Source organism: Arabidopsis thaliana, chromosome 3 (genome assembly GCF_000001735.4).
Source record: "Arabidopsis thaliana chromosome 3, partial sequence".
NCBI classification, from domain to species: domain Eukaryota; kingdom Viridiplantae; phylum Streptophyta; class Magnoliopsida; order Brassicales; family Brassicaceae; genus Arabidopsis; species Arabidopsis thaliana.
This window is the reverse complement of record NC_003074.8, coordinates 2,748,705-2,774,907: the sequence shown is the minus strand read 5'-3', so window position 1 is coordinate 2,774,907 and position 26,203 is coordinate 2,748,705. Positions and strand designations below refer to the sequence as shown.

General features: G+C 38.5%; 10 protein-coding genes across 15 annotated transcripts; 5 read left to right on the top strand and 5 right to left on the bottom strand.

Moving 5' to 3' along the window:
- The first annotated feature begins 3,532 nt into the window (after positions 1–3,532).
- Positions 3,533–6,267, top strand: OPS (LOW protein: UPF0503-like protein, putative (DUF740)). The gene has a single exon (NM_111741.3). It carries the CDS (start codon positions 3,971–3,973, stop codon positions 6,026–6,028), a length of 2,058 nt encoding a protein of 685 aa, NP_187519.1. The 5' UTR covers positions 3,533–3,970; the 3' UTR covers positions 6,029–6,267.
- A 141-nt stretch (positions 6,268–6,408) lies between these two features.
- Positions 6,409–9,096, top strand: AT3G09060 (Pentatricopeptide repeat (PPR) superfamily protein; the record flags this gene model as incomplete). 2 transcript variants are annotated; one of them, NM_001337799.1, is made up of 2 exons in its annotated part: positions 6,409–8,655; positions 9,076–9,096. In NM_001337799.1, exon 1 carries the CDS (start codon positions 6,478–6,480, stop codon positions 8,539–8,541), a length of 2,064 nt encoding a protein of 687 aa, NP_001319507.1. In that variant the 5' UTR covers positions 6,409–6,477. The 2 variants fall into 2 exon arrangements, with proteins under 2 accessions (NP_001319507.1, NP_187518.1); NM_111740.2 differs by lacking the exon at positions 9,076–9,096 and having other exon boundaries at positions 6,436–8,541.
- On the bottom strand, positions 8,764–10,257 carry AT3G09050 (8-amino-7-oxononanoate synthase). The gene is made up of 2 exons (NM_111739.3): positions 9,701–10,257; positions 8,764–9,429 (listed from the first exon to the last, which is right to left on the bottom strand). Exons 1-2 carry the CDS (start codon positions 10,046–10,048, stop codon positions 9,001–9,003), a joined length of 777 nt encoding a protein of 258 aa, NP_187517.1. The 5' UTR covers positions 10,049–10,257; the 3' UTR covers positions 8,764–9,000.
- AT3G09055 (uncharacterized protein) lies at positions 9,408–9,839 on the top strand (the record flags this gene model as incomplete). Its single annotated transcript, NM_001337798.1, has 2 exons — positions 9,408–9,586; positions 9,712–9,839. The coding sequence occupies exon 2, from the start codon at positions 9,729–9,731 to the stop codon at positions 9,837–9,839; it is 111 nt and encodes a 36-aa protein (NP_001326275.1). The 5' UTR covers positions 9,408–9,586; positions 9,712–9,728.
- Positions 10,258–10,300: 43 nt separating the features above from the next.
- AT3G09040 (Pentatricopeptide repeat (PPR) superfamily protein) lies at positions 10,301–14,511 on the top strand (the record flags this gene model as incomplete). Of its 4 annotated transcripts, none has more annotated exons than NM_001337796.1 (2): positions 10,301–14,073; positions 14,162–14,511. In NM_001337796.1, one exon carries the CDS (start codon positions 10,552–10,554, stop codon positions 13,711–13,713), a length of 3,162 nt encoding a protein of 1,053 aa, NP_001326908.1. The 4 variants fall into 4 exon arrangements, with proteins under 4 accessions (NP_001326908.1, NP_001326907.1, NP_001319506.1 ...); NM_001337795.1 differs by having other exon boundaries at positions 10,565–14,073; positions 14,162–14,314; NM_001337797.1 differs by lacking the exon at positions 14,162–14,511 and having other exon boundaries at positions 10,507–13,713.
- Positions 14,512–14,525: 14 nt separating this feature from the next.
- Positions 14,526–16,096, bottom strand: AT3G09035 (Concanavalin A-like lectin family protein). Its single transcript, NM_148698.3, has one exon. The coding sequence runs from the start codon at positions 15,839–15,841 to the stop codon at positions 14,825–14,827; it is 1,017 nt and encodes a 338-aa protein (NP_683540.1). The 5' UTR covers positions 15,842–16,096; the 3' UTR covers positions 14,526–14,824.
- A 462-nt stretch (positions 16,097–16,558) lies between these two features.
- Positions 16,559–17,582, top strand: AT3G09032 (josephin-like protein). The gene has a single exon (NM_202533.2). It carries the CDS (start codon positions 16,863–16,865, stop codon positions 17,301–17,303), a length of 441 nt encoding a protein of 146 aa, NP_974262.1. The 5' UTR covers positions 16,559–16,862; the 3' UTR covers positions 17,304–17,582.
- An 813-nt stretch (positions 17,583–18,395) lies between these two features.
- AT3G09030 (BTB/POZ domain-containing protein) lies at positions 18,396–20,240 on the bottom strand. The gene has a single exon (NM_111737.5). It carries the CDS (start codon positions 20,065–20,067, stop codon positions 18,685–18,687), a length of 1,383 nt encoding a protein of 460 aa, NP_187515.1. The 5' UTR covers positions 20,068–20,240; the 3' UTR covers positions 18,396–18,684.
- Positions 20,241–20,286: 46 nt separating this feature from the next.
- AT3G09020 (alpha 1,4-glycosyltransferase family protein) lies at positions 20,287–21,601 on the bottom strand (the record flags this gene model as incomplete). Its single annotated transcript, NM_111736.2, has 1 exon — positions 20,287–21,601. The coding sequence occupies one exon, from the start codon at positions 21,599–21,601 to the stop codon at positions 20,366–20,368; it is 1,236 nt and encodes a 411-aa protein (NP_187514.1). The 3' UTR covers positions 20,287–20,365.
- A 916-nt stretch (positions 21,602–22,517) lies between these two features.
- On the bottom strand, positions 22,518–25,000 carry AT3G09010 (Protein kinase superfamily protein). 2 transcript variants are annotated; one of them, NM_111735.3, is made up of 6 exons: positions 24,551–25,000; positions 24,214–24,326; positions 23,914–24,124; positions 23,595–23,832; positions 23,366–23,516; positions 22,518–23,217 (listed from the first exon to the last, which is right to left on the bottom strand). In NM_111735.3, the coding sequence occupies exons 1-6, from the start codon at positions 24,621–24,623 to the stop codon at positions 22,822–22,824; spliced, it is 1,182 nt and encodes a 393-aa protein (NP_566341.1). In that variant the 5' UTR covers positions 24,624–25,000; the 3' UTR covers positions 22,518–22,821. The 2 variants fall into 2 exon arrangements, with proteins under 2 accessions (NP_566341.1, NP_001325826.1); NM_001337794.1 differs by having other exon boundaries at positions 22,579–23,516; positions 24,551–24,993.
- Between the last annotated feature and the right edge of the window lie 1,203 nt (positions 25,001–26,203).

The following is a 26,203-nucleotide window of genomic DNA, read 5'->3' as shown; positions in this document are numbered from 1 at the left end:
GGAAAAACGAAAAGCCTTTGATTTCTATGAGTTGTCGAATGTTGTGGGCCAAAAAGGTTCATATTTGATTGTCCTTTTCCAACTCATAATTTCTCTTGTAATGATTATACCTCTCTCTTTTTTTCTTTACCTTTAATCCAATGTGTTTCATAAATCAAATAAAACACTATAATACAAATTATAGACTAATGGAATAATATCAAAATATTTGTTATACTTTGTTAAAATACTTTTATAATTTGTTATACTTTTGTTTAACACTTTGGAAACCTTTTACCATACTAATAATATTATTAGCACCAAAATGTTCTTTCATGTTTTCCTTCATTTTATTGATACCACATAATGGAGGAAATTTACAATCATGATCTTTTAAAATTCATGATTAAATTACACAGTCCAAAGATAATATATTATAATATATAGCGGTGAAATAATTATTATGTTTTTTTAAAAAAGATTGCAGTATTATTACTAACCGGTTTACTGTCCAATGTTCATAAAACCGGCTTTAACTTATTATGCGTTGCAATTAAATTGGCTTTGTTAGAAATTTGACTCCGTTAAACAGAATTACAAGCATTTATGTTCTCTATTGTTTATATCTCTAAATTCAGTATTTTACTAAAATATAGTAGAGAATAATTTTTTTGGCAATAAAAATAAAAAACGTTAAAGTGAAAGTGAATTACTAATAAATCACCATTATTATTAATAAAGACACCTATATTAATGGCATTGATTGCGTGAGGTTTAAGGTGGGATACGAGGCAACAATGACAATGAGCGTCAGTCCGTCACGCACACACGACCAAAAAATTATTTAAACGCAAAAAAAGAAGAAGAAGATATACTTACAATTTGACCACTAAAAAAAAAACGACATGCTTACGAATTAACTACGAAAGTTACCTTTAATACAAAAAGACATAGAAATACACACATACTGTACAATAAATAGATAATGAACCAATGATGAATTATACTTACGTGGGAACGAGTTAGTTTACTTGGGAGATTCTTACCCACACGTCCGATAATATATATATACACACGAATACACATCCTTTCTATATATCAATCTGCTCAAGATTACTTAAAAAAAAAAAAAAAAAAAAAAGGAAGAAGTGAAGAATGTAATCGAATAATTAAAAGGGTATATGCACTAGATGACCATAAAATCCATAATATTATATAAACTAACCATAGGCGTATAGTACTTGTCGGAAACCAACTTTAAATTACTCTAATATTTCTATAATAGGATTTTGGTTGAGGGGGACAAATAGCTTTATAGGCAAATAGTTTTACCACTAAAGCTTTCATAACCTCCTCTTCCCTTACAACAATAACCACCACTAGATCCGTAACACCACCGCCTCCTCCGTATTTAGTATTATTAGATCTGTAAACACTACCGCCTCCGTATTCACCACCATATCCATAACACCACCGCCTCTTCCGTATTCATCACCACCGCCGTTTACTTTTGTTGACATGTATTTTTATTCTAAAACATTGTATTTTTCAAAGTTTCTTTTAAATAATACTTGTTCTTTACTAAAATTACAATGATCCGTATGTCTCAATTCAAACGATAGCATGTAATTTTTGAATACTTCATGCTATTTTTCTATTTTTCTATTTGATATGTATATTTTCCTAAAACGTTTATATTTTTTGATAAGATAATATTTTTTTAAAGATAATGTGCATTTTACAAATAATCTATGTTTTTTTACTAAAATCACAAGTAAGTTAGTGATTCATGATTTATGTTTTTTTTTATAATCACATGCAAATTTGTACAATCACATGTAATCTATAAATAACACATATGTGGTTTGCTTATCTCTGTTGAAACCCATTTACCATATTGTCAAAACAATAAACCTACATTTTAATGTAATAAAAATAAATAGCATGTCCTTAAATATCTTATGCAATATTTCTATACTCAATCACAACTGTTTCTAAATGGCTATCTTTTAACTAAGTTTTCTTTTACGTATACATTTTTAAGGTATAAGAGATATTGCGTGTGATTTTAATAAGTAGTGGTCTAATATTGCATGATTTTTTAAGAAGTAGCGGTGTAATCATTATTTCGTATTATCTTTTGTTTCCTACATGTAGCAGCTATTGTCGGAAAGAAAGAGTTTATCTCATTTATAAAGGGTAAAATAGTTATTTCGAAGGATAAAAAAATGTTATTTACCCAACTTTTCTGCACGAAGGCTATTTTATTAATAATGCTGTCAAATTTGGTCATCCTCTAATATTACCTTAATTAAAATACGATAGTAAATTATATCTTACGATGGTTACTAGAATGTTAGTACAGTATGTTGTAGTTTATACGAAAGAACAAAATGATTCACCAAACGAGCGGCGTTTAGGTGAAGGACAATATTTGTTTCCCATGCTAGAGACATTCGGAGACCCGTACGTACTATAGTTCCTAAATCATATTAATAGCAAATATATATATTTGAATATCTAAATTGAATATTATTCTGTGGGGAAAACAGAAAGAAAAGAAAAGCCAAGACAAATTTGATCAGATAAAGGAATAAAACTAAAGTTAAAGTTATATAGAATGCATATCACAACAAAAAAAGAAAGCATACAAATAATACAGTCTTTGATAACGAAAACTTGATCAATGTTTTCTCGTGTTTTTTCTTGACTATAACCTCTCTTCTTCTTGCAAACAGTATAACTTTAAAAATGAATTTTGAAAGTACTTGATTTTTGTTATGAATTATTCGTCTTAATTTTAAACCTCTGTTTTTCGTCTTAATGTTAGAATATCGAGAAGATTAGTTTGGAGAAATGTATGAATATATAACACAGAAAAACAAAAGAGAGAAAAAGAAAAAGGAAAGAAGAGAGAAAGCGAAAGGAGAGAGTGTCATAGAGACAAGAAATTAGGAGTGTGATGGCGTGATTTGCTTTTCCTTTTTTTTTTGGGTCCGAATCTTTTTAATTCCAAAGTATCTCTTTTTAAAATTTCTTTAAATTAAAAACAAATACTAGTAAATTCTTAGTTGTTACTGTGGTTAAAGCGGGTAAATTCCATAGTTGACGCCTGTTGCTATGATTGATGCGATAATTGACATGATTATTACGGTAGCACTGTAAGAAATGCACAAGATGCAGCACTATCAAAATACTACTAGTATTAACTAATCAATTAATATCGTTGAAATAATTTGTTTGTAACTTTAAACGGACTTTATTAGATCAACAAAATCATCATGTACTAAATAACACACGCACCCCATACTTATCGTTGAATCACGATAGAGTTATTGTTTTAGATTAAAATGAAGCATGTGTTGTTGCTTTTTGAAAATTTTGTCAAAAGTAGTGTGAAAATTTTGATTTTTTAGTTAAAATTGCTTTTGACAAAGCAGGGAAAAAAATCCACTTTGCCACCGACCCAACAAGTAACGGGTTTATATTAGCATTACATGAGACAAAAATCGACAGAACATAAGGTCAATTTAGACATATCATATTTCTCCAATTAATTTGCATGTTAACAAAAAAAAAATGTAACTGACAAAGAAAATAAAAAGCAAAATATTGAAGTGGACAAAGGTTTAATATGTTTTATGTTAGATATAGTACATAAAAATAAGATTTGGCTTATATCATATGAATAAATCTGAACAAAATTTCTAGATAACCGTACATTAACACGCTAAAACCATATCCTAAAACTTTTGTTTATTTGAAAACACTAATTTGGTTTTTCTATAATAATTCTTTTGTTTTGTTTTTTTCTTGTTCATCTCCTTTCTCTTTCAATTACCGTTGGAACAAGACGAAGTTTCAGAGACAACACTACCCAATCTCTCTCTCTAACCTTAAGTGTTGTCTTTCTCTCTATAAGCCAGAGACCAGACAGTGATGACGATATAGTATATGAGACCAGAGGGAGGATTAACCACCATTTCCCGTCATGAATCCAGCTACTGACCCAGTCTCCGCCGCCGCAGCTGCTCTTGCTCCGCCTCCACAACCTCCGCAGCCTCACCGTCTCTCTACCTCTTGCAACCGTCACCCAGAAGAGCGGTTCACCGGTTTTTGCCCTTCTTGTCTCTGTGAACGTCTCTCAGTCTTAGATCAGACCAACAATGGCGGTTCCTCTTCTTCCTCTAAAAAGCCTCCGACCATCTCTGCTGCGGCTCTCAAGGCTCTCTTTAAGCCTTCCGGAAACAACGGAGTGGGCGGTGTAAATACAAACGGAAACGGCCGGGTTAAACCCGGATTCTTCCCGGAGCTCCGTCGTACGAAATCTTTCTCAGCATCCAAGAACAACGAAGGATTCTCCGGCGTGTTTGAGCCACAACGTAGGTCTTGTGACGTCAGGCTTCGAAGCTCTCTTTGGAACTTGTTTAGCCAAGATGAGCAACGAAACCTTCCAAGCAATGTCACCGGCGGTGAGATTGATGTCGAGCCGAGGAAATCAAGCGTTGCGGAGCCTGTTCTAGAGGTAAACGATGAAGGAGAAGCTGAAAGTGACGACGAAGAACTTGAAGAGGAGGAGGAGGAAGACTACGTTGAAGCTGGCGACTTTGAGATTCTCAATGATTCCGGCGAACTAATGAGGGAAAAAAGCGACGAGATTGTTGAAGTTAGAGAGGAGATTGAAGAAGCGGTGAAACCAACAAAGGGTTTAAGCGAAGAGGAGTTAAAGCCAATAAAGGATTACATAGATCTTGATTCTCAAACCAAGAAGCCATCGGTACGACGGAGTTTTTGGTCGGCGGCCTCTGTTTTCAGCAAGAAGCTTCAGAAATGGAGGCAGAATCAAAAGATGAAGAAGCGGCGTAACGGCGGCGACCATCGGCCAGGATCAGCTAGATTACCGGTGGAGAAACCGATTGGGAGACAGCTCCGGGATACTCAATCGGAGATTGCTGATTACGGATATGGTCGGAGGTCGTGCGATACCGACCCTCGATTCTCTCTAGACGCCGGAAGATTCTCTCTTGACGCCGGTAGATTCTCCGTTGACATCGGTAGGATCTCGCTTGATGATCCTCGTTATTCGTTTGACGAGCCGAGAGCTTCTTGGGACGGGTCTTTGATTGGACGGACAATGTTTCCTCCCGCCGCGAGAGCTCCTCCGCCGCCGTCAATGCTCTCGGTGGTGGAGGATGCGCCGCCGCCGGTGCACCGTCACGTAACCCGAGCGGATATGCAGTTTCCGGTGGAAGAACCGGCGCCACCACCACCGGTGGTTAACCAAACCAACGGTGTGTCAGACCCGGTTATCATACCCGGCGGATCAATCCAAACCCGAGACTACTATACTGACTCATCGTCAAGGAGGCGGAAAAGTCTCGACAGGTCTAGTAGCTCCATGAGGAAAACGGCTGCAGCCGTTGTGGCGGATATGGACGAGCCAAAGCTTTCAGTGTCGTCGGCTATATCAATTGACGCTTACTCAGGATCACTGAGAGATAACAACAACTACGCCGTGGAGACGGCAGATAACGGATCTTTCCGGGAACCGGCGATGATGATCGGCGATAGGAAAGTGAATAGTAACGATAATAACAAGAAGTCGAGACGGTGGGGGAAGTGGAGCATTTTAGGACTTATTTACAGGAAGAGTGTTAACAAGTATGAGGAAGAGGAGGAGGAGGAAGAGGATAGGTATAGGAGATTAAACGGTGGAATGGTGGAGAGATCGTTATCGGAGTCATGGCCGGAGCTGAGGAATGGAGGAGGAGGAGGAGGAGGGCCGAGGATGGTGAGGAGTAATAGCAATGTGAGCTGGAGGAGTTCCGGAGGTGGATCAGCGAGGAAAGTCAACGGATTGGATAGGAGGAATAAGAGTTCAAGGTACTCACCTAAGAATGGGGAAAACGGAATGTTGAAGTTTTACTTGCCACATATGAAAGCTAGTCGGAGAATGAGCGGTACAGGAGGAGCAGGAGGTGGCGGCGGCGGAGGGTGGGCGAATAGTCACGGGCATTCTATAGCGAGGAGTGTAATGAGGCTGTATTGATCAACAAAATTGTTCATTGGATGGTTTAATTAGCTCTATGAAGCTGAACCTTTGTTTTTAGTATTTCGTTGGTTTAGGTTTAATTTCGGTTCAATTGGTTTACTTTGTAATGTTAAGGAGGGGATGCATTCTCAAACGAATCACTTGTTGTCGTTGTCTATTTTAACCGGAATAAACCGCCATTCGACCAGCTATATTTTTGGTTCCAGGCTTCCCAATCAACACCTAAATTTTTTCCAATGATTAACCAAATTTTGATTAGTTAATTTTCATTGGAACAAATAAATTGAATAGTCTGATAATTTTGTTAGTTAACCTAAATTAAAATTTTAAAATCGAAAGAGATTGTTGACTAACTATAATCAACAAAGAGTTTATTACTTCACTTCTAATTAAAGGCAAAAAGCCCAAAACATGCCGGAGAAATAACGTTCACCAAAAACTCTCACATGGTCGTGTTCCCAAAGTCGCTGTCACCCAAACACGTCCTTAAGCTCTTGAAATCGGAGAAGAACCCGCGTGCGGCTTTTGCTCTATTCGATTCGGCGACTCGCCATCCAGGCTATGCACACTCCGCCGTCGTTTACCACCATATCCTCCGACGTCTCTCGGAGACGCGGATGGTTAATCATGTAAGTCGAATCGTCGAGCTTATTAGGTCACAAGAATGTAAATGCGACGAAGATGTCGCTTTATCGGTTATCAAAACCTACGGAAAGAACTCCATGCCTGATCAAGCTCTAGATGTTTTCAAACGAATGCGAGAGATTTTCGGGTGCGAGCCTGCGATTCGATCTTATAACACTCTACTTAATGCGTTCGTGGAGGCGAAACAATGGGTTAAAGTCGAGTCCTTGTTCGCCTACTTCGAGACTGCTGGAGTGGCGCCAAATCTGCAGACGTATAATGTTTTGATTAAAATGTCTTGTAAGAAGAAGGAGTTCGAGAAAGCGAGAGGGTTTCTAGATTGGATGTGGAAAGAGGGGTTTAAGCCTGATGTGTTTAGTTACAGCACTGTGATCAACGATCTTGCTAAAGCTGGGAAATTGGATGATGCACTGGAACTGTTCGATGAAATGTCTGAAAGAGGAGTGGCACCTGATGTCACGTGTTATAATATCTTAATTGATGGGTTTCTTAAGGAAAAAGATCACAAGACGGCTATGGAACTGTGGGACAGACTGTTGGAGGACTCTTCTGTTTATCCGAATGTTAAGACTCACAACATCATGATTAGTGGTTTGAGCAAATGCGGAAGAGTAGATGATTGTTTAAAGATATGGGAGAGAATGAAACAAAATGAGCGTGAAAAAGATTTATATACATATAGCAGTTTGATACATGGGCTGTGCGATGCAGGTAATGTTGATAAGGCTGAAAGTGTGTTTAATGAGTTGGACGAAAGGAAAGCCTCGATTGATGTGGTTACATACAATACTATGCTTGGTGGGTTTTGCCGTTGTGGGAAAATTAAGGAGAGTTTGGAGTTGTGGAGAATCATGGAGCACAAGAATTCAGTTAACATAGTGAGTTATAACATTTTGATTAAAGGGTTGTTGGAGAATGGGAAGATCGATGAAGCAACAATGATTTGGAGGCTTATGCCTGCCAAGGGCTATGCAGCTGACAAAACTACTTACGGTATTTTTATTCACGGGTTATGTGTGAATGGTTATGTGAATAAAGCCTTGGGGGTGATGCAAGAGGTGGAGAGCAGTGGTGGGCATCTGGATGTTTATGCATATGCGTCAATTATAGACTGTTTGTGCAAAAAGAAAAGATTAGAAGAAGCGTCAAATTTGGTAAAAGAGATGAGTAAGCATGGCGTGGAGCTAAATTCTCATGTCTGTAATGCATTAATAGGTGGTTTAATCCGAGACTCAAGACTTGGTGAGGCTTCCTTTTTTCTGAGAGAGATGGGGAAGAACGGTTGTCGCCCGACTGTTGTATCCTACAACATTCTTATTTGCGGTTTGTGTAAAGCAGGGAAATTTGGTGAAGCATCTGCTTTTGTGAAAGAAATGCTTGAAAACGGATGGAAACCAGATCTGAAAACTTATAGTATACTCTTATGTGGTCTTTGCCGCGACAGGAAGATCGATTTGGCCCTTGAATTGTGGCACCAATTTCTTCAATCGGGACTCGAAACCGATGTGATGATGCATAACATACTAATTCATGGTCTGTGCTCTGTTGGGAAACTTGATGATGCAATGACTGTCATGGCAAATATGGAGCATCGGAATTGCACTGCAAATCTTGTAACCTACAACACCTTGATGGAAGGATTCTTCAAAGTTGGAGATAGCAACAGAGCCACAGTGATTTGGGGTTACATGTACAAGATGGGGTTGCAACCTGATATTATATCCTACAATACTATAATGAAAGGGTTGTGTATGTGCCGCGGAGTGTCGTATGCTATGGAATTCTTTGATGATGCTAGAAACCATGGCATTTTTCCAACTGTTTACACCTGGAACATACTTGTTCGAGCTGTCGTGAATCGCTAATGTGATGAATATTAAAGGAAACCTTAATCTGTTGCATATTGCTGTATAACTCTCTAGGGTTCAGTTTGACCCTGGATGATCTCTGGGCCAGCTCAGCTAGCTTTGCGTGATAAGGTACAATGCTCTGACCCTGAATCTTTGTTTTGGAGGTTGAATTGTATGTCTCGGTGCTTGGAAGTGACAGGAGGTAAACTGCAGTAAGTCGATAAGAATCAAGTTAGCTATATCATCTGATGAACTAGTATTATACATACATACATACATCAAAAGCATTTGGGTGATACACATTAGTTTGAATGATTCGAGTAAACATCATCGAGATCTGATATTTGATGATGCAAAAGAAAAGCTGTAGCTTGACGCATCAAACCTAAAGTGATAAGTTTCACACTTTGGGTCTATGCCATCAAGTTATATTCATCTCTTTCGATTAATACAGAGTTTGTCGGCTTCTATCGTTCATTCCTTCTTGTTTTCCTTTCCCTTATCTGCTTCTGATAATAATGTCTGCTCGTATACGAATTGAGTGAGCAGTGGGACAAGGATAGCTCCAAGAATTGCGACTTTTCTCCAATCCGGTGAAGAAACGAAGGAATCAGCAATTGCGAGAACCACAATCCCAATTAACCCGAGGTAAATATTCCTTCTTGACTTTGATCCTGCACTTTCTTTGGTAACCTCTTGTATTTTCTCAGTTTCCTCTCTAGCTTGCTCTCTATCCACTGGTTTTTTGTCACGTAAGCTTTTAAAGAACAATCCTTCATTCCTGTCTACTTGAATCTTCTCCTCAAACTCAGCCAACTTATTATCGTTCTCCTCGATCTCTAATCTGTTCAATCCCGCAGATTCCTCAAAAGCTTGCATCTTGCTTTCGATATTCTCCAGTATCTGCTCAATCACCCGGAAAGAAAAACAATATCAGCTTATCTATCGTTCTGTTCCTGCAATATCATCGAGCAAATCACAATATCTGAAAGCTTCTGAGTTCACTTGATCTAGAGAGTAAAGACAATTCATAAGGATCAAACTGCATCAGAGAATTAAGGTAAGCCATTGAAACAAGACATTCTACTGTTCTAAAACTGTATTGTGCACAGGTTAAGACTATTTCCATATGATACGAGATTTCAAAATGTTATCGTTTTCAACTGATACATACCCTTGTGCTAGCTTCGTCAAGGTCTTTCATGGCGTCTTCTCCAACCTTGTCAAACTCCGCATTGGCTTCTTCAGCAAACTTGGTGAGATACTCTGATCTCTCGTCCAAGAAATCCGTCAAACGGACCTTCGATGTCTGAATCATGGCGATCCTAGCTAAGAGTTCTTGCCTGCGAGTATCGCCTTCGGGTTTTGGAGGGTCGGGATCAGAATCAGAATCTGAAGTTCCGTCTCCCGATTTGGAGAGACAGAGAAATTGGGGTCGGGAAAGAGAATGTCTCGAGGCATTGAAAAGAACATGAAAGTTTGGTGTTAAGGTTGTCTGAAATGCATGAAGTGTGTTCATCATCTTCTATGTTTTCTTCAACGAAGAAGAAGAAGGCTCGTTTCAGAGTAACCCACCTCTCGTTTTTTAATTTAGTTTACGCATTATCCAAAACCAGTTTTGAGTTTTAAAGTATTTGCATAAAAGACCCTATATTTGAGACATTATTATAGATTGGCTCTAATATTTCTTAATTACATTAAAGTCATACTTCCACACATAAATTTCTTTATAAATTGGCCATATTCAAAGTTTTGAGCTTATAGGTTTGCTATATTTAAATTCACACTTACACAGAATAATTTCTTCATCGAACCTCTAATTATGTGTTGTAAATGACCAGAGAACCTCTAATTCACACTACATACGAGTCCTAATCCGAGTCAACAACCGGCGGGTTTACGGGTCAACCCGAAAAGGTTGATTCTTCTCATTTTTTTCCGCTAAAAAGTATAATTTTTTTGAAACAGCTTTTCGAATTTCTTTACTCACGACGACCCTGTTCGTTTGGATGCTTTTTGTTTCTCATGGTTTATAGAGGAATTGAGACCTCTGTTCTAGCTCCGGCAAGGTTCCTTTTTTGTCGGACTGCAGTCTCAATCATGTATTTCCGAGTTCTCTTGACGCCGTCCTCGGCCATGTTTGATTCTTTCTCCTTTGTACGTCGTTTGAGTTATTCCCCGGATTTGGGTCGTCGAATCTATGGACATGTTTTGCCCAGCCATGATCAGATACATCAACGTCTCCTAGAAATCTGTTTGGGGCAATGCAAATTATTCAAGAGTCGCAAAGTGTTCGACGAAATGCCTCAAAGACTTGCACTAGCCTTGAGAATTGGCAAAGCTGTCCATTCCAAAAGCTTGATACTTGGAATAGATTCAGAAGGTAGATTAGGTAACGCCATTGTGGATTTATATGCCAAGTGTGCACAAGTTTCTTATGCTGAGAAGCAATTCGACTTCCTTGAAAAAGATGTAACGGCGTGGAACTCAATGCTATCGATGTATTCCAGCATTGGGAAACCAGGAAAGGTCTTAAGGAGTTTTGTATCATTGTTTGAGAATCAGATTTTTCCAAATAAATTCACTTTTTCGATTGTTTTATCAACCTGTGCCAGGGAGACTAATGTAGAGTTTGGTAGACAAATTCATTGCAGTATGATTAAAATGGGGCTAGAACGCAACTCGTATTGTGGAGGGGCTTTAGTTGATATGTATGCCAAGTGTGACCGTATTAGTGATGCTCGACGAGTTTTTGAATGGATAGTGGATCCTAATACAGTTTGCTGGACGTGTTTGTTTTCTGGCTATGTGAAGGCTGGTTTGCCAGAGGAAGCTGTCTTAGTATTTGAAAGGATGCGGGATGAAGGCCATCGGCCTGATCATTTAGCTTTTGTGACTGTTATAAATACGTACATCAGGTTGGGGAAGCTAAAGGATGCACGTCTGTTGTTTGGGGAGATGTCAAGCCCAGATGTGGTAGCGTGGAATGTAATGATTTCAGGGCATGGGAAAAGAGGATGTGAGACTGTGGCTATTGAATATTTTTTCAATATGCGGAAATCTAGTGTTAAATCCACCCGTTCTACCTTAGGAAGCGTTTTGAGTGCTATTGGGATTGTAGCTAATCTTGATTTAGGTTTGGTAGTTCATGCAGAGGCTATTAAACTAGGTCTCGCTTCCAATATTTATGTCGGCAGTTCTTTGGTTAGCATGTACTCGAAATGTGAGAAAATGGAGGCTGCTGCAAAGGTATTTGAAGCTTTGGAGGAAAAAAATGACGTCTTCTGGAACGCGATGATAAGGGGTTATGCACATAATGGTGAATCCCACAAGGTTATGGAACTGTTTATGGATATGAAATCTTCTGGTTATAACATTGATGACTTTACCTTTACAAGCCTTTTAAGCACTTGTGCTGCATCACATGATCTAGAAATGGGAAGCCAGTTTCACTCAATCATCATCAAGAAGAAGTTAGCAAAAAACTTATTCGTAGGAAATGCATTAGTAGATATGTATGCAAAATGCGGAGCTCTTGAAGATGCAAGGCAAATTTTTGAGCGCATGTGTGATCGTGATAATGTAACTTGGAACACAATAATTGGGAGTTATGTCCAAGATGAGAATGAGAGTGAAGCTTTTGACTTGTTCAAGAGGATGAATTTGTGTGGTATAGTGTCTGATGGAGCATGTTTGGCTAGCACACTTAAGGCATGTACACATGTTCATGGTCTTTATCAAGGAAAACAAGTTCACTGCCTCTCTGTCAAATGTGGCCTAGACAGAGATCTTCATACTGGTAGCTCGCTCATTGACATGTATTCCAAGTGTGGAATCATCAAAGATGCACGTAAAGTTTTCTCTTCTCTGCCTGAGTGGAGCGTTGTGTCAATGAATGCTCTAATTGCAGGTTATTCTCAGAACAACTTAGAAGAAGCTGTAGTTCTCTTTCAAGAAATGCTGACCAGAGGTGTTAACCCATCTGAAATCACTTTTGCCACCATTGTTGAAGCTTGTCATAAACCAGAAAGTTTAACTCTAGGAACGCAATTTCATGGTCAGATAACAAAGAGGGGCTTCTCATCTGAAGGTGAATATCTAGGGATTTCCCTTTTGGGCATGTACATGAATTCACGTGGAATGACAGAGGCTTGTGCACTCTTCTCAGAGTTATCAAGCCCTAAGAGTATTGTTCTTTGGACGGGAATGATGTCAGGTCACAGTCAGAATGGATTTTATGAGGAGGCCTTGAAGTTTTACAAAGAAATGCGTCATGATGGTGTTCTACCTGACCAGGCAACATTTGTCACTGTTCTTCGAGTGTGTTCTGTCCTTTCCTCTTTAAGAGAAGGTAGAGCTATCCATTCTCTTATTTTTCACTTGGCCCATGACTTGGACGAGTTGACCTCTAACACCCTAATAGACATGTATGCTAAATGTGGGGACATGAAAGGTTCGTCACAAGTTTTCGATGAAATGAGGCGTAGAAGCAACGTTGTCTCATGGAACTCCTTGATCAATGGATATGCGAAAAATGGTTACGCTGAAGATGCCCTGAAAATCTTTGATTCTATGAGACAATCCCATATCATGCCAGATGAAATCACTTTCCTAGGTGTTCTTACAGCTTGTAGCCATGCAGGGAAAGTGTCAGATGGACGAAAGATTTTTGAGATGATGATTGGTCAATATGGTATTGAAGCGCGTGTAGATCATGTAGCTTGTATGGTTGATCTTCTTGGGAGATGGGGATATCTTCAAGAAGCTGATGACTTCATAGAAGCACAAAACCTGAAACCAGATGCAAGACTTTGGTCATCTCTTCTTGGTGCATGTAGGATTCATGGAGATGACATTAGGGGAGAAATTTCTGCCGAGAAGCTCATTGAATTAGAACCACAAAACTCGTCAGCTTATGTTCTTCTTTCGAACATATATGCCTCACAGGGATGTTGGGAAAAGGCCAATGCTTTGAGGAAAGTCATGAGAGACAGAGGAGTCAAGAAGGTACCTGGATATAGCTGGATTGATGTGGAACAGAGAACACACATTTTTGCTGCAGGAGACAAATCTCATTCTGAAATAGGAAAAATCGAGATGTTCCTCGAGGATCTTTATGATTTGATGAAAGATGATGCCGTTGTCAATCCTGATATCGTGGAACAAGGTTCTCTTGATTGTGTGTAATAAAACAAGGACACACTAACGGTGAGCAGCATCTCGACCATATTTGATTTCGTACAGAGCTGAAGATCACCAGATATGTTCACAAAATCAGATACAATGGTAGGAGCTCAAATTTCATACGAACATGCGACTATGTTTCTTTCGCCTTTGGTGATGTGGACTAAGTTTTCATGTAGCCAAGAAAACAAGGCTTTATTCTCGTTCCTTGAGTACTATCAGATCAGGTAACTGGGTTTGTTTGCAGCCAAAGCTCAAGGTCTTATAGGAAATGAGACGAAAATCCAAGTGAAGGAAGAGAGGGATCCATCGAAGGAGACCCAATTAGCACAGTACAAATATCTGACATGGCGAGAACAAAAGGTGATTTAATTTCCTTTGTGTAATTTGTGCATGTTTGAACAGACACTGTATCTCTATCGTTACAGTAAATCTTGTTTGTTGCTGGCAGGAATGTGGACTTGGTGTGTTTTTACAAAACTAGTTGGTGTAAGAGAGTATGATGATTATTTCCATTAGCACGAGTGACAAACGAAGATGGTCTTTTGAAACATTATCTTTTTAGTATCTGCTTTCCTTTTGTTTGTGTCCCATGCTGAGTTTAGATTCACATTACATCAGTCTCTATCTTCTGGTGGAGACTTACTTACTTATAAGCGACATAGAAGCAAGTGACAACTGATGGACACATGTGAATGCTGAGTTGTTTCTAGACATTTCAACTCTGTTCACGAGACTTTTTTTATGTACTCATTTCAGATTTCACATTCCTCTGTTGCAATAAAACACCAAAGTGAGAAGAAGACAAAGTGGGTCCTGGTTCTTGACTCCGATCCAGAAACAGAAAATTGATAAATGCACAGCTCATAATCCAAATGGATCAAGAACAACATGAACAACTAAGTTAATTTGCAACATATCAATAAGCTTACATCTTCTCACAGTTTAGATTTTACATGTGAAAAGTCATTTCACAAAACCTGCAACTAAGTAAACAGACATAAGAATCACTAAAGAACGATCAAGTAAACAAGAGGGAAGAAGAAGAAGAGAAAGTTCCTAAATTTACACCACAACACAAGACAACTTTTCAACACCAAAACCAAACTACTCACTACTTCTTGCCTTGTTCAATAGCACATTCCTCTGGAACCACGGCCATTGACCGCCTAACACGGCATATCGTCCAGAGATACAAACCCAGCAGTGCCCCTAAGGCTCCACAAGCTGCACCAAAGATCAAAGCACCAAGCATTTTCCGCGTACACTCACTTCTCCCTCGACCATTTTCCTCCTCCTTTGAAACTTCATTCGGTTCAAGCGGCACTGAATGCATCCACATCGGAGGAGGATGTCTTATTTCAAATCTCCATGAATGGAGAAAATGTGCCTTGGAAGAAGAGTTCCCATTGGCAGAGCTTAAACCCACAGTGACTTCACCACCTTTCCATAACTTGGCCAAGTCTACCGAGAAAGAGAAGAACGGATCAAACAGCTTTACCGAACCAGATTTTCTGAATCGAACCATCATTCTCTTAGAACTTGCCTCATACTCAATCATACAGCTCAGAGTCCTTCCATTGTCCATCATCAAGTCACCCACAAACGAAAGGTTTCTAATTTCAGCAGATTCAGGTCTACCAACTAAAATTCTTGCACTGTTTCCTGTCCTGGAGATACCAAACTCGACAGCAACAACTGTCTCGTTCTTTGCATATTGTGATAAAAAACCTAAAGCAGAGGAACTGTTGTCCTTCTTACCAAACAGACTAAGATCCAAACTAGATGGAACCATTACAAAAGCCAAGACATCATCACCAATCTCGTTGGACATGGAAGAAAACGAGAAGTGAGTAGAGAAAGATCTCGAATTCCTCTGTTTACCTTTGAAAAGATTGATGGGTTTCTTGTAAACGACTCGACCAACGCTTCGAGTCACTGAGTCAGTCAGCTGAATCAAAGAACTGTCATTGACCAGCTTCGAATCTCCAAACAGAGCAACCCTCTTGTCAAAGCTCGGAGATTTTACAAAACCATTGAATGAAAACAAGGAATTTTCATCTGCAGCCACCGTTCCATGTATCTGAAAGCACAAAAGGAACAAAAAAGATAAGGTTTTGAACATGGCCATAGCTTAACTGGGACGAGAAACTGGATCTCTCTCTCTTCTTTAGTTCTAAATGGAATTTTCTAAGATTCGAGAAAGAATTCCACTCTTCAAGAAGAAATAATTATTTTTTTTAGTAAGTGGAGTGTTCTTGTTTTATGTGAAGAAGACGTTATACAGCTAATTGACACAAAAAGTAAATATCATCTTCTGGAGAAAGCAGAGACATTGATTCGCCCTCACAGACACACTCACTTTCTCTCTCTGTCTTAGTAGTGGTTGCTGACTAAGGTTGATTTTAGTACCATTAAGTTTTGCTTATACGCAGTTAGAATTAGTATAAATTATTTACATATCTAAGGACAGATCGATTGTTCAAATCTATAAATAGTACTAATGTAAACTAACTTTTTTTTTTTTTTTGGTTAACAAACTTCCATTTAATGTTAGAGTGACGGATCATAATTTGGTTAATAAACTTACCTTAAAGAGTTTGAAATGGGTTTAGGAAAAGCCTAGTAGTATAACAAAATGTGTGTTTATTCTATTTTTTCATTAAGAAGATGAGCAAAAACTTATAACTCATTCCACGAGCGAACAATACCCTTGACGAGCCAGTACTCATCCCCATGATCATGATCAGCATTTGTTTAAGTTGCTCTTATTTTTTCATTAATACACACATGTAGTAGTAGGTAGCTCTTATAGATAAGGAAAAACTGTAGAAAAGATAAGATAAATATTTCCATATAACCACTCTCACACTAAATCCACATTATACAATTAGAAAGTAGAAAATTGTGAGTTACAAGTTTCAATTTTTAGTAAGGTTGTTAAACTGACCCCACCATATTTATATCTTTACAATTTCACCCCAATGTCTTTTATGTCATTAGACAACACCCCATAAATAGTCTTCAAAATATCCCATTTGCTTCTCTTTAGTATTTGCTATTTGGTCTTCTCTCAACCCCTCTCTCTCTCTCTGTTTCTCCTCGCCCTGTCTCTCTCTCTCTCTTCACCGCAATTTCAGACAACAAAAAATATGTCACGAAGAGCATGCAAAAGAGTAAGCTTTAACCCGAACCCAGAAGCCACAGACGAACCCATATTCCCAAAACACGACGGTTTAAGCTCGTCACATCACAGCCGGAGAAGGGTGGTTCTCGTCGGAATTCTCAGTTTTGGTCTAAGGAGCTCGCCGGCCGCGAGGAAATTGATCCAACGTATTGGAGCAAGATTCGCCAAAACGCTGCGTTTTATTTCCTTCAGAAGAAATACTACTGATAGAAGAAAAACGTCATCGTTTTTGTTGCCTTCGTCGTCGTCGTCTTCTTCTTCGTCAGCTATTTATATGAAGAGGTCAAAGTCTGTAAACGAGACAGAGTCTCATCGAGCAGAAGCTATTGAAGATTGCATTGAGTTCTTGAACTCTTCTTTTCCTCTGTCGAGATCAAACTCAGTCTCAACGTGGTCTTCTTCTTGATTTTACCCGGTTTGGATTTGCGTCCGGTCAAACAGAGAGCTCCTATTCTCTGTTTTTTTTTTCTGTAATGTTAGAGAATTGTATAGGAGTGTTTTAAATTTCTTATTTTCGATAACAGAAATATTTATCGTTCTTGACTAGAAATGGTTATTCTTGATCTTCTTTTCAAAATTCATTGAGCAAACTAAGGTTTTTACAATAAAATAAAATATCACACTGTTTTTATTAACTTTCCATTGTTTTAAACAAGTTACGTTGATATTTTGTAACCGACCAAAAAAATAAAAAAGAGAGAGAGAAGCCAGGTTTAAATTCAAAAGGAGGGGTCGGCGTCAAAGGACCAAAGACAAGAAAGCTCATGGGAAATCCCCACTTGGCTTTCTTCTTTTTTTGACCCCATATTACATTAATCAAAATTTTATTATTTCTTGTTAATATATACTACAAAAGGAAAATTCCAAGACATTTCTTAAAAGAAGGATGAAATTTAATTTTTTCATCATAACAAACTTTAAGCGTTTCGGAAATTGTAGGTCCAAAATCTGACCTAACAAAAACATAATGTATCAATACTATCTAAAGAATCCAATGAAGGACTTGCATTTAAAAATGTGGGTTCCTCTCTCCTTTCAAGACCTTGTGTGGAATGCACTACACAGAAGTTGCAACAAAAGGTTTTATTACATTGGCAAAGAAAGCAATACATAAAGAAAGATTCTTTGTCTTGTTAAAAAAGGTAAACATTTCATCAAAAAAGAAAAGAACGAAGAGTATTAGGTAGAGTAGGTTGAGAAAGACAAAAAGAGTAGTTGAATTTTAGCTATACAATGGAAACTTGCTTTGCAAACTAAAAGAGATATAATCATTACGCTGAGATAATGTTGAGTACTTAAAAGGGTATTAAAATATGGAGAAATCATAGATCAATTAGATTAAATACAATGAAGATGAACAAGGAAGGTTAGTTTTTTCTCCTTTTACCGACATCACTTCCATCATACCTTTACATTGTTTTTAAACAAAATTTTCCCGCAACAATTAGTGTCTTTTTTTTTTTTTTAAGCTTCTGTCTCTAAACTGGATTTGTTAGTTACTTGTGACTATAATTATTTATCCACTAGAACCAAAACTTTACAAAGACAATATCTATGGATCAATTTACAACATAAGAGAGTGTTCTCTAGTACTTTATATAATGGTAAAGTGTGAATCTTGATGATGTTCTTCATTCTGTTCAAGTGTGGACCTGGGTAGAGACAATCAGTACTACTAGTCTTCTACTAGACCCTGGAAAGTTTGAAGATTTGTTACTTTCCTGCGAAATTAACAAGATTTTCCCGGGAAAACAGAGGGTGATCGATCACCGTTCTTCGGGAAACCATTACTCGACGGATACCACACCGGAGAAACTAGAAGTTTCCCAGACCTCCACACCTTCCATACATTCCCGAGAAACAAAGAGCCGGTCACCTCCTGCTTCAATTTTCGAAATCATCCCTCTCTTGGAATCATCTTCCTTGTCTACAAAGTTTCTCCTGCGAATTGGATCACCACTTGTCTTCTCCTTAACACTTGACCATACCTCTAATGCACCACCTCTGGCGGCCAACACTTGCTTTCTGTAACAATGTACCACGCTGTAACCACCTCCGTCGCCGGCTTTCCAGGCACCGGGATTCTCGTCTGACATATATACCCATGGATCTTCACCTAATTTACGAATGTCTGCCATTCCGAGGTCTCCTGACTTGGAACATACCTTGAAAAGGATCGAGTCTTCAACGTCCACGTCCATATCAGCTAAGGCGTCTCCAAACCTAGTGCTTCGTCCCGATCCTGGCTCGTTCGTTTCCCATACGATGTTCCTGGACCTTGGGTCCCAAATCCGGATGTAGCCAGAGCAACCAAACACTCCACGTTGAACGGCTGATCCCACCAAAAGACCTTTCGCTGGCAGCCACCGGAGTTTCTCCGGTACTGTGGTTTTAGCCGAGTTTCCAGATTGCTGACCGATCACGGCGGCGACTTGAAGAGTGGATTTGTCGATCTGGAGAACACTGTTCTCTCTGTGCAGGCAATCAAAGGATGCGAATACTCCACCTTCCGAATCAGCAACGGCGGCGACGCGTGCCTTATGGATCCTCGGATCTTCCGGATCCGTCCAGTGCGTAGATCCGATGTATCGACCTCCAGAGAGATCGTAGAAATGAAGTCCCGACGCGGATCCAGATCCAATTGCAGCAGCTTCGCCCCAGACACGGCAGATCGATGTGATATCGTTGAGATGTGTACGGACGGTTCCAGCATGGGAAAGACTCCAATCGTAGACGGAGATCTGACCACCGTGAGCGATCCACAGAGAGGCGTCTCCAGCAGTAGCGGTTAAAGCAGACGGGACTCCATCAGCAGCCGGTACGATTGTGGAGACAAGAGACGCATCGAAACCTAGCAGCGGCGGCGGTAACATCGCCAATCTGAGGAGTGATTCGACGCCGTAATACATAGCCTCATCTAGTAGCTCTTGCTTGGAAAAAACGCCGGAGGAATTAGCTGGGAGTCGACCAGTACGGAGGAGATTGAGAATGACGGCGAAAATCTCCGGGTCACGATCGATGAAAACCGGATTCGATCCATGGGAGGTTGAAGTCGATAGAGCTGCGAGGAGAGAGTCTGGGCAAGATGATTGAATGGTCGACGCGTTGGTTTCGAAGATCTCGCCGCCGACGTTGAGCTTCACTCGTTTGCCGCCATCGGAAACCACCATCACAGTCCGGTTCGAGTTTCGATTTCAGCTTGAACCGAGTTTTTGCTAATTGGGCTGTGTGAAGAAGAAACGTAATTGTAACTGATGACTTGTCAACTTATATGGGCCTGTGCTAATCTCTATAGGATAATTATCAGCCCAAACATAAAAAGCCAGAACCATCCTGATAGGAGCTTTATAGAGAGATTGATTTTAATCAGGGTTTAAATTGAAAGAAATGAAAAAAACTGAGGGTTTCATTGTTAATTACAATTTACAAGCTATTCTACAATGGAATTACAAAATGAAAAAAGAAAAGTCATGATACAGATACAACACTGTCACAAATTATACATTGATTTGAAACCAATTTATCCATGGCACTTCCTTGTTCAATTTCGAATTTTCTGCTAAACTTATTCCACAAATGCAATCCATAGCTTCTCTTCTGCATTTCAAGAACCTTGACTTGAACTCTCTTTGAATCTTTCTCTGTTCTTGGAACCTTGAATAGCTTCTCAATCTCAACCCAATTCACTGGATAAAACGCAGGAGGTGTCAAGATGGTGAAGTTATAGCCATCGGTTCCTTCCACGGCTCGAGCCACTCGTGAAACAAGATACGGTCCGTTATGTCCCCAAACGTTTCCATTAAAAGTCAACGCAAATTCTTCAATGGATTTGAGCAAGAATGGATGATTCTTGTCGAAGATCAATACCGCATTGTTCAATCTTGTCCAGTTTCTCGAAACCGGCTCCAGAGTCTGCGCACCGATCACGTTCCTTAGAGTTTTAAAGCTCTTTAAAACAATCATGTCTGTGTCTAGATAAACACCTCCGAATTTGAACAAATAAGCAAGTCTCATGAGGTTTGATAGATTCTGAGCTAGAGAGATCTTTCCTGGATCTCTTTTACCGGTCTGAATCTCTTCAAGCCAAGATTCTCCGGCTGTGTCCTTGAGAAGAAAAGGCAAATCCGGCGTGACCGCCATAACTCTGTAACCTCGATCAAGAAACGGTTTCAGGATTCTAAACCCTTGAAGAGAATCCATTGTGGATGATAAAATCATCAAACAACCTCTAGCATGAGATTTGAATACGCTTTCTACAGATAATATCTCTCTCTTACCGAACAATTCCGCAGGTGAGATCCATGTCATCATGAACTTGACCTCACAATCATCTCTCAAAAACTCTGTTGCTCTCTGTTGAAACTTCTCCGACACGTCTTTGCCTCCAAAAACTTCAAGAACTTGCAGTTTGTTAATCTCTTCTTTGACTGTGATTTGTTGCTTGATCGAATAGTTATTGTTGACTTGATCACTTACCTCCTTCTCTGAGCTTAGAGGTAAGTAAGGAACAATTGTCTTGATCTCTATTGTCACCACCTTCGCTGAGAAATCTTCTCTCACCGATAAATTAGAGACGAGAACGATGGTGAAAACGACCAGAGCTATAACCGTGGAAGCAAACGCTGTGAAGAGTGATGATCCAGAGCGGTTTAACCTACGGTGATCAAACATCGCCCTGACTTTCGTCGTGATGTCATGATCCATTTTTTGGAAAATAAGTTAGGAGAAGAAAAAAATAGTGAAGTCTGTATTTTTTTGTTTTTCTCTTATAATTTGTGTTGAGTTTCTTGCTTGCTTGGTGAAGAAGCTGTCGTGTTTTGAAAAGTTCTTAAGCAGCCAAAGCAGGCTGACTTGGACGTAGATTATTATTTGTTATGTAATTAAAATGGGACCATACGCTTAAATAAATGATCATGATTTATCCACATTTCACTTTTATTTTTGCTACATATAGACGACTTTTCTGTGATCATCTCTATGATTATATCCATTAGGACCCTGTTCATTATTTTCGGATTGATATATTTTGGTTCTTTTTGGATATATCAATTTAGTGAGCACAGCTACATTATCCATTATTTTGAATCTTTTTATTACATGTTGATGATCTTTAGAATCTTCTCGTAATTTTTAAATAAATATTTCTTGCAAGGACAAAGCAACTATTAATCTGTCTTTTGATATGGTCTTAATCTTCTAGCTTTCATAATTGTTATTAATTATTAGGCCGCCTATGGTGGAATTTTAGTAGTTAAAAAAATTCTTCCTAATTATAAACACGCTTACTTTCATATAGTTGACTGACAAATAAAACATTTATTTCGTTGAATTTAACTATTTTCTTGCTATAACTAAGAAGGCACCTTAAAAGGCTCAAAGCGAGGTACTAAAGATGTGTCAGGCACTTTCCTCGTAGTTCAGTTTGTTATATTTAGTTTCATCAGATTTTTTTATTGTCTAATCCATCCTTCATATTGTTTTTTGTTTTTTCACGTACAACATAATTGAATTGGAAATAAGTCCATATACATCTTTCATCCAAACAACTTGTCAAGTTATGGAAGCATCTTGACTTTGACAATTGAAAGCTCGCATAGTTAGTTGCATAAAAATCTGTTCCCAATAATATTATACTCATCTCATTATTGCCGATGGTTTAGTAAGTTAATAAGGTATCAATCATTCATTTCAAGAATGTTGCAAATCAAGCCAAATCATTGAATACAAGAATGTTGCAAAATCATGCCAATCATAATTTTAAACTGCTGGCTTCTGACACAAAGGGAAATGTCAGACAACTACATAACATTTTATCAGATAGCATCTTTGGTTTATTCATATATACCCTATGTATAAGATATTAACACATCATAAACTAATTAATATACTCAAGAATAAAATTGTGCTCTATTAACAGAAAAAAATCATCTAGGAGCCAACTCTGTGATGCTCTGGAAGGAAATATTAGAGTTGGACGTCGACCCTTGAGGAACGGCTGAGCTTTTCCCTTTGTCACGTTGCGTTGACGAGCTCTCCTGTGAGCTGCCTCCTTGGCCGACCCTAAGACCGATTCCACGGTGGTTGCGTCCCCTGTTGACACCTCTGTAGACGCCAGGTTCCGTTAAGGCATCCTCGTTGAGGTTAAGCTCTTTCCTGCGAAGCATCTCCATCACTTGCTTCATGTTTGGTCTCTTTTGCGCCGCGGCTTGAGTGCAGAAAAGAGCCACCTTGATGAAACGGGTCACTTCATCTGCGGGGAACTTGGTTAGTTCTGGATCTACACACTCTAGTAGCCTCCTTTCTTCTCTCAGCTTCCACACCTGCCCAAGACAGAGTTTAAAGCATTGAATATTGTTTGTTTTCGCATTTTACATTTTGAAAATGTATTATTTTTTCACTTGTAAGAAACATTAACACAAACATAGAGCTATATATATTTTTGTTGAGGTACGAGGCTTTTAGCTTTACCCATTCAACAAGAACCATGTACTCGTCTCCAAAGGCGGCTCTGGTGCTACTATTACCACTAATGACCTCAAGCACAAGTATCCCGAAGCTGTAAACGTCTGCTTTTTTTGTCAGTTGACCAAGAAGTGCATATTCTGGAGCCAAGTATCCCCTGTAGTCGCAGTTTCATCAGCTGAAAATACATGTAGAGGAAAGATGGAAACTGATATGTTTATAGAGGGATTCTTACACTGTTCCAGCGACTCGGGTACTGACATGAGTGACATTGTCTGGAAAAAGCTTAGCCAACCCGAAATCACCAATTTTGGGAGAAAAGTTTGAGTCTAGTAAGATATTACTCGCCTTGATGTCACGGTGAACAACATGAGGTTCGACTTCCTCGTGAAGGAAAGCTAAACCCGAAGCTGTCCCAACGCAAATCGCAGCTCTTTTGGACCAATCAAGCGGTACATATCTACTCCTTGAACCTGATATCACTCAAACAAGATCAGAAAAACAGGACACAAATGGGATTTGGTAGACAAGAATGCAATTGTGGCAAAAGTTACCAAGCAAAACACTAGCAAGACTGTTGTTCTCAAGGTACTCATAGACAAGAATCCGATTGTTCCCTTCGATGCAGCAACCGATGAGTTTAACAAGGTTAGGATGATGAATGTTTGATATCAAGTTAATCTCGGTCAAGAACTCGCGTGTCCCTTGTTTAGATTCTGCTGATAGTGATTTCACAGCTACTTGTGTGCCATCTCTCAAAACTCCCTGCAAGATTCAAAACCCTTTACTACATTCACCAGAAGAACCTCAACATGATTTAAGCAGATTGTAAGAGAAGTTATCATTTTTATTACCTTAAAGACAACGCCATAGCCACCACCTCCGATTCTGTTCGTTGGATGGAAACTATCAGTGGCTGATCTTAATGAATTATATGAAAAGACCCTCACATTGTTGGTGCAAATCTCTGATTTTTCAAAAGACCAGAGAACTTTTGTGAGATATCATCAAATAATACAAATTCCATGTTCTAATTAGCACACAAGATTAAGATGAAGTGACTTGATATTTGGTCAACCATTCTCGAATTCTACAGAATCTCTAGTAACTTGTAAGCCAAAGGCAGAAACAAAATTGAGAACAAAATTTAAAACCCTAAAAATAATGGTAAAGACCATCAATAGAATATACCTTCAGCTTCTCTTTGTCCAAGACGATCACTTCCGTTGCACATATCTAGAAGTCCGAAGCAATTATAACGCATCACAAACACAGACAAAAATTCCTCCCAAGAACAGAGGAAAAAAGCTCAAATTCAAATTCACAAGCAAAATAATATTCAGAAAAGGGTTTGATAGAGATATGAAATGGAACTTTTCTTTAAAAGAACCTCAATTTCGACCTGTCTCCTCGATACTAAATCTATAAAGTAACGATGAGAGAAGAAGAAGAAGAAGATAATGTGTTTATTTGCTAGTGCGAAGAAGAAATCTATATTGAGTTAATCAAAGAGAAATCATGAGACTGCTTTTGTCTGATTTAAAATTTAAACTTTTTCGTGAAGATGTCAATAAATTGTTGAGCATACAAAGCAAACCAAACCCAGAACTCATGAACAGTGAATACGCTAAAAGGTATTCAATTTTATTTTGTTGTTTATGTTCGGCTGCTGATGCTCGAAAGTGACAAACGAAAGTGACAGCTACACGACGACGAGACTTTTATTACTATATTTTATTTTACTTTTTTCACACGACGAGACTATTATAAAAGTCGCACTGATTAGATTTCTTCTTTAATTATTTTCTTCTGCCTGTAACTAAGGCAAGGTTAGAAGAATTCAACTTCAATGGATTTTATAGACCTGTTTATTACAATTTAAGTCACACAAATACGCCAAACAAATTCTATCACTTACCTACCTTTTTTTTACATTTTACAATAATTGTCCTCGTACCGTTTAACTAAGAAAGGTTCTCATAGACTCATACGTACATACGTATGAATTAAGAGCGATAGTTACTAATAAAGTTTTGTTTACCTGACCAAACTACACGGCACATTTAATTTGACCAAGTTCTTCTCGCCGTTCAGACAACCATGCATTTATATTTTTCTCTTAAAAAAGAAATTTTTGCCAACATTTTATAACGTCATCAAACGAGCTTTTACTTGACGTCATCACTACGCTGACATTCAATCATCCAAAGAGAAAGTTCGAATTCTCAAATCCCAACTCAATGATCCAAAAAGGAATTTTTGTTTTCACATTGCCTTGCGTCTTTCTTTCTTTCTTAAAACGAATCGTTTGTTAATTTCTATCGATTGCGGTCTGAAATTGAATTTACAGTTGGCACATGACATCATCGTTCCACGAAAATCCTCCATTATTTCTTATTTGCGCCACAAAATCAAAACTTGAAAAGTCCACCTTGTTGACAAAAAAAGTAAAATAAAGTTCTAAAATGTTTTTGACCAATTTTCAATAAGAAATAGTAATCGTTATAAAATTGTAGTAATAAAAGTATTTATAAAAAAAAAAAGTATAAACACGATTTTGGTGGAGTTGTGGCATGTAACTACTTACTTTACTCGTCACTTAAAGGTCTGATTTCTTGTTGTCTCTAAACGTGAAGACGATTCACCGAATCCAAATCCTCACAACGACATGTTCTTCAAGTATATTTGACTCTCTTATAAACCTAACGAGACAAGTTTATGAATATGTTCCTTTGTTTACACTTGTAAGAAAACCGAAACCCATTTACATGTCTCTGTTTCGTCCCTTCATATAGTATAAAAGATTCAAATATATATCTGGAGATTCTTATCGTACAACTTTTT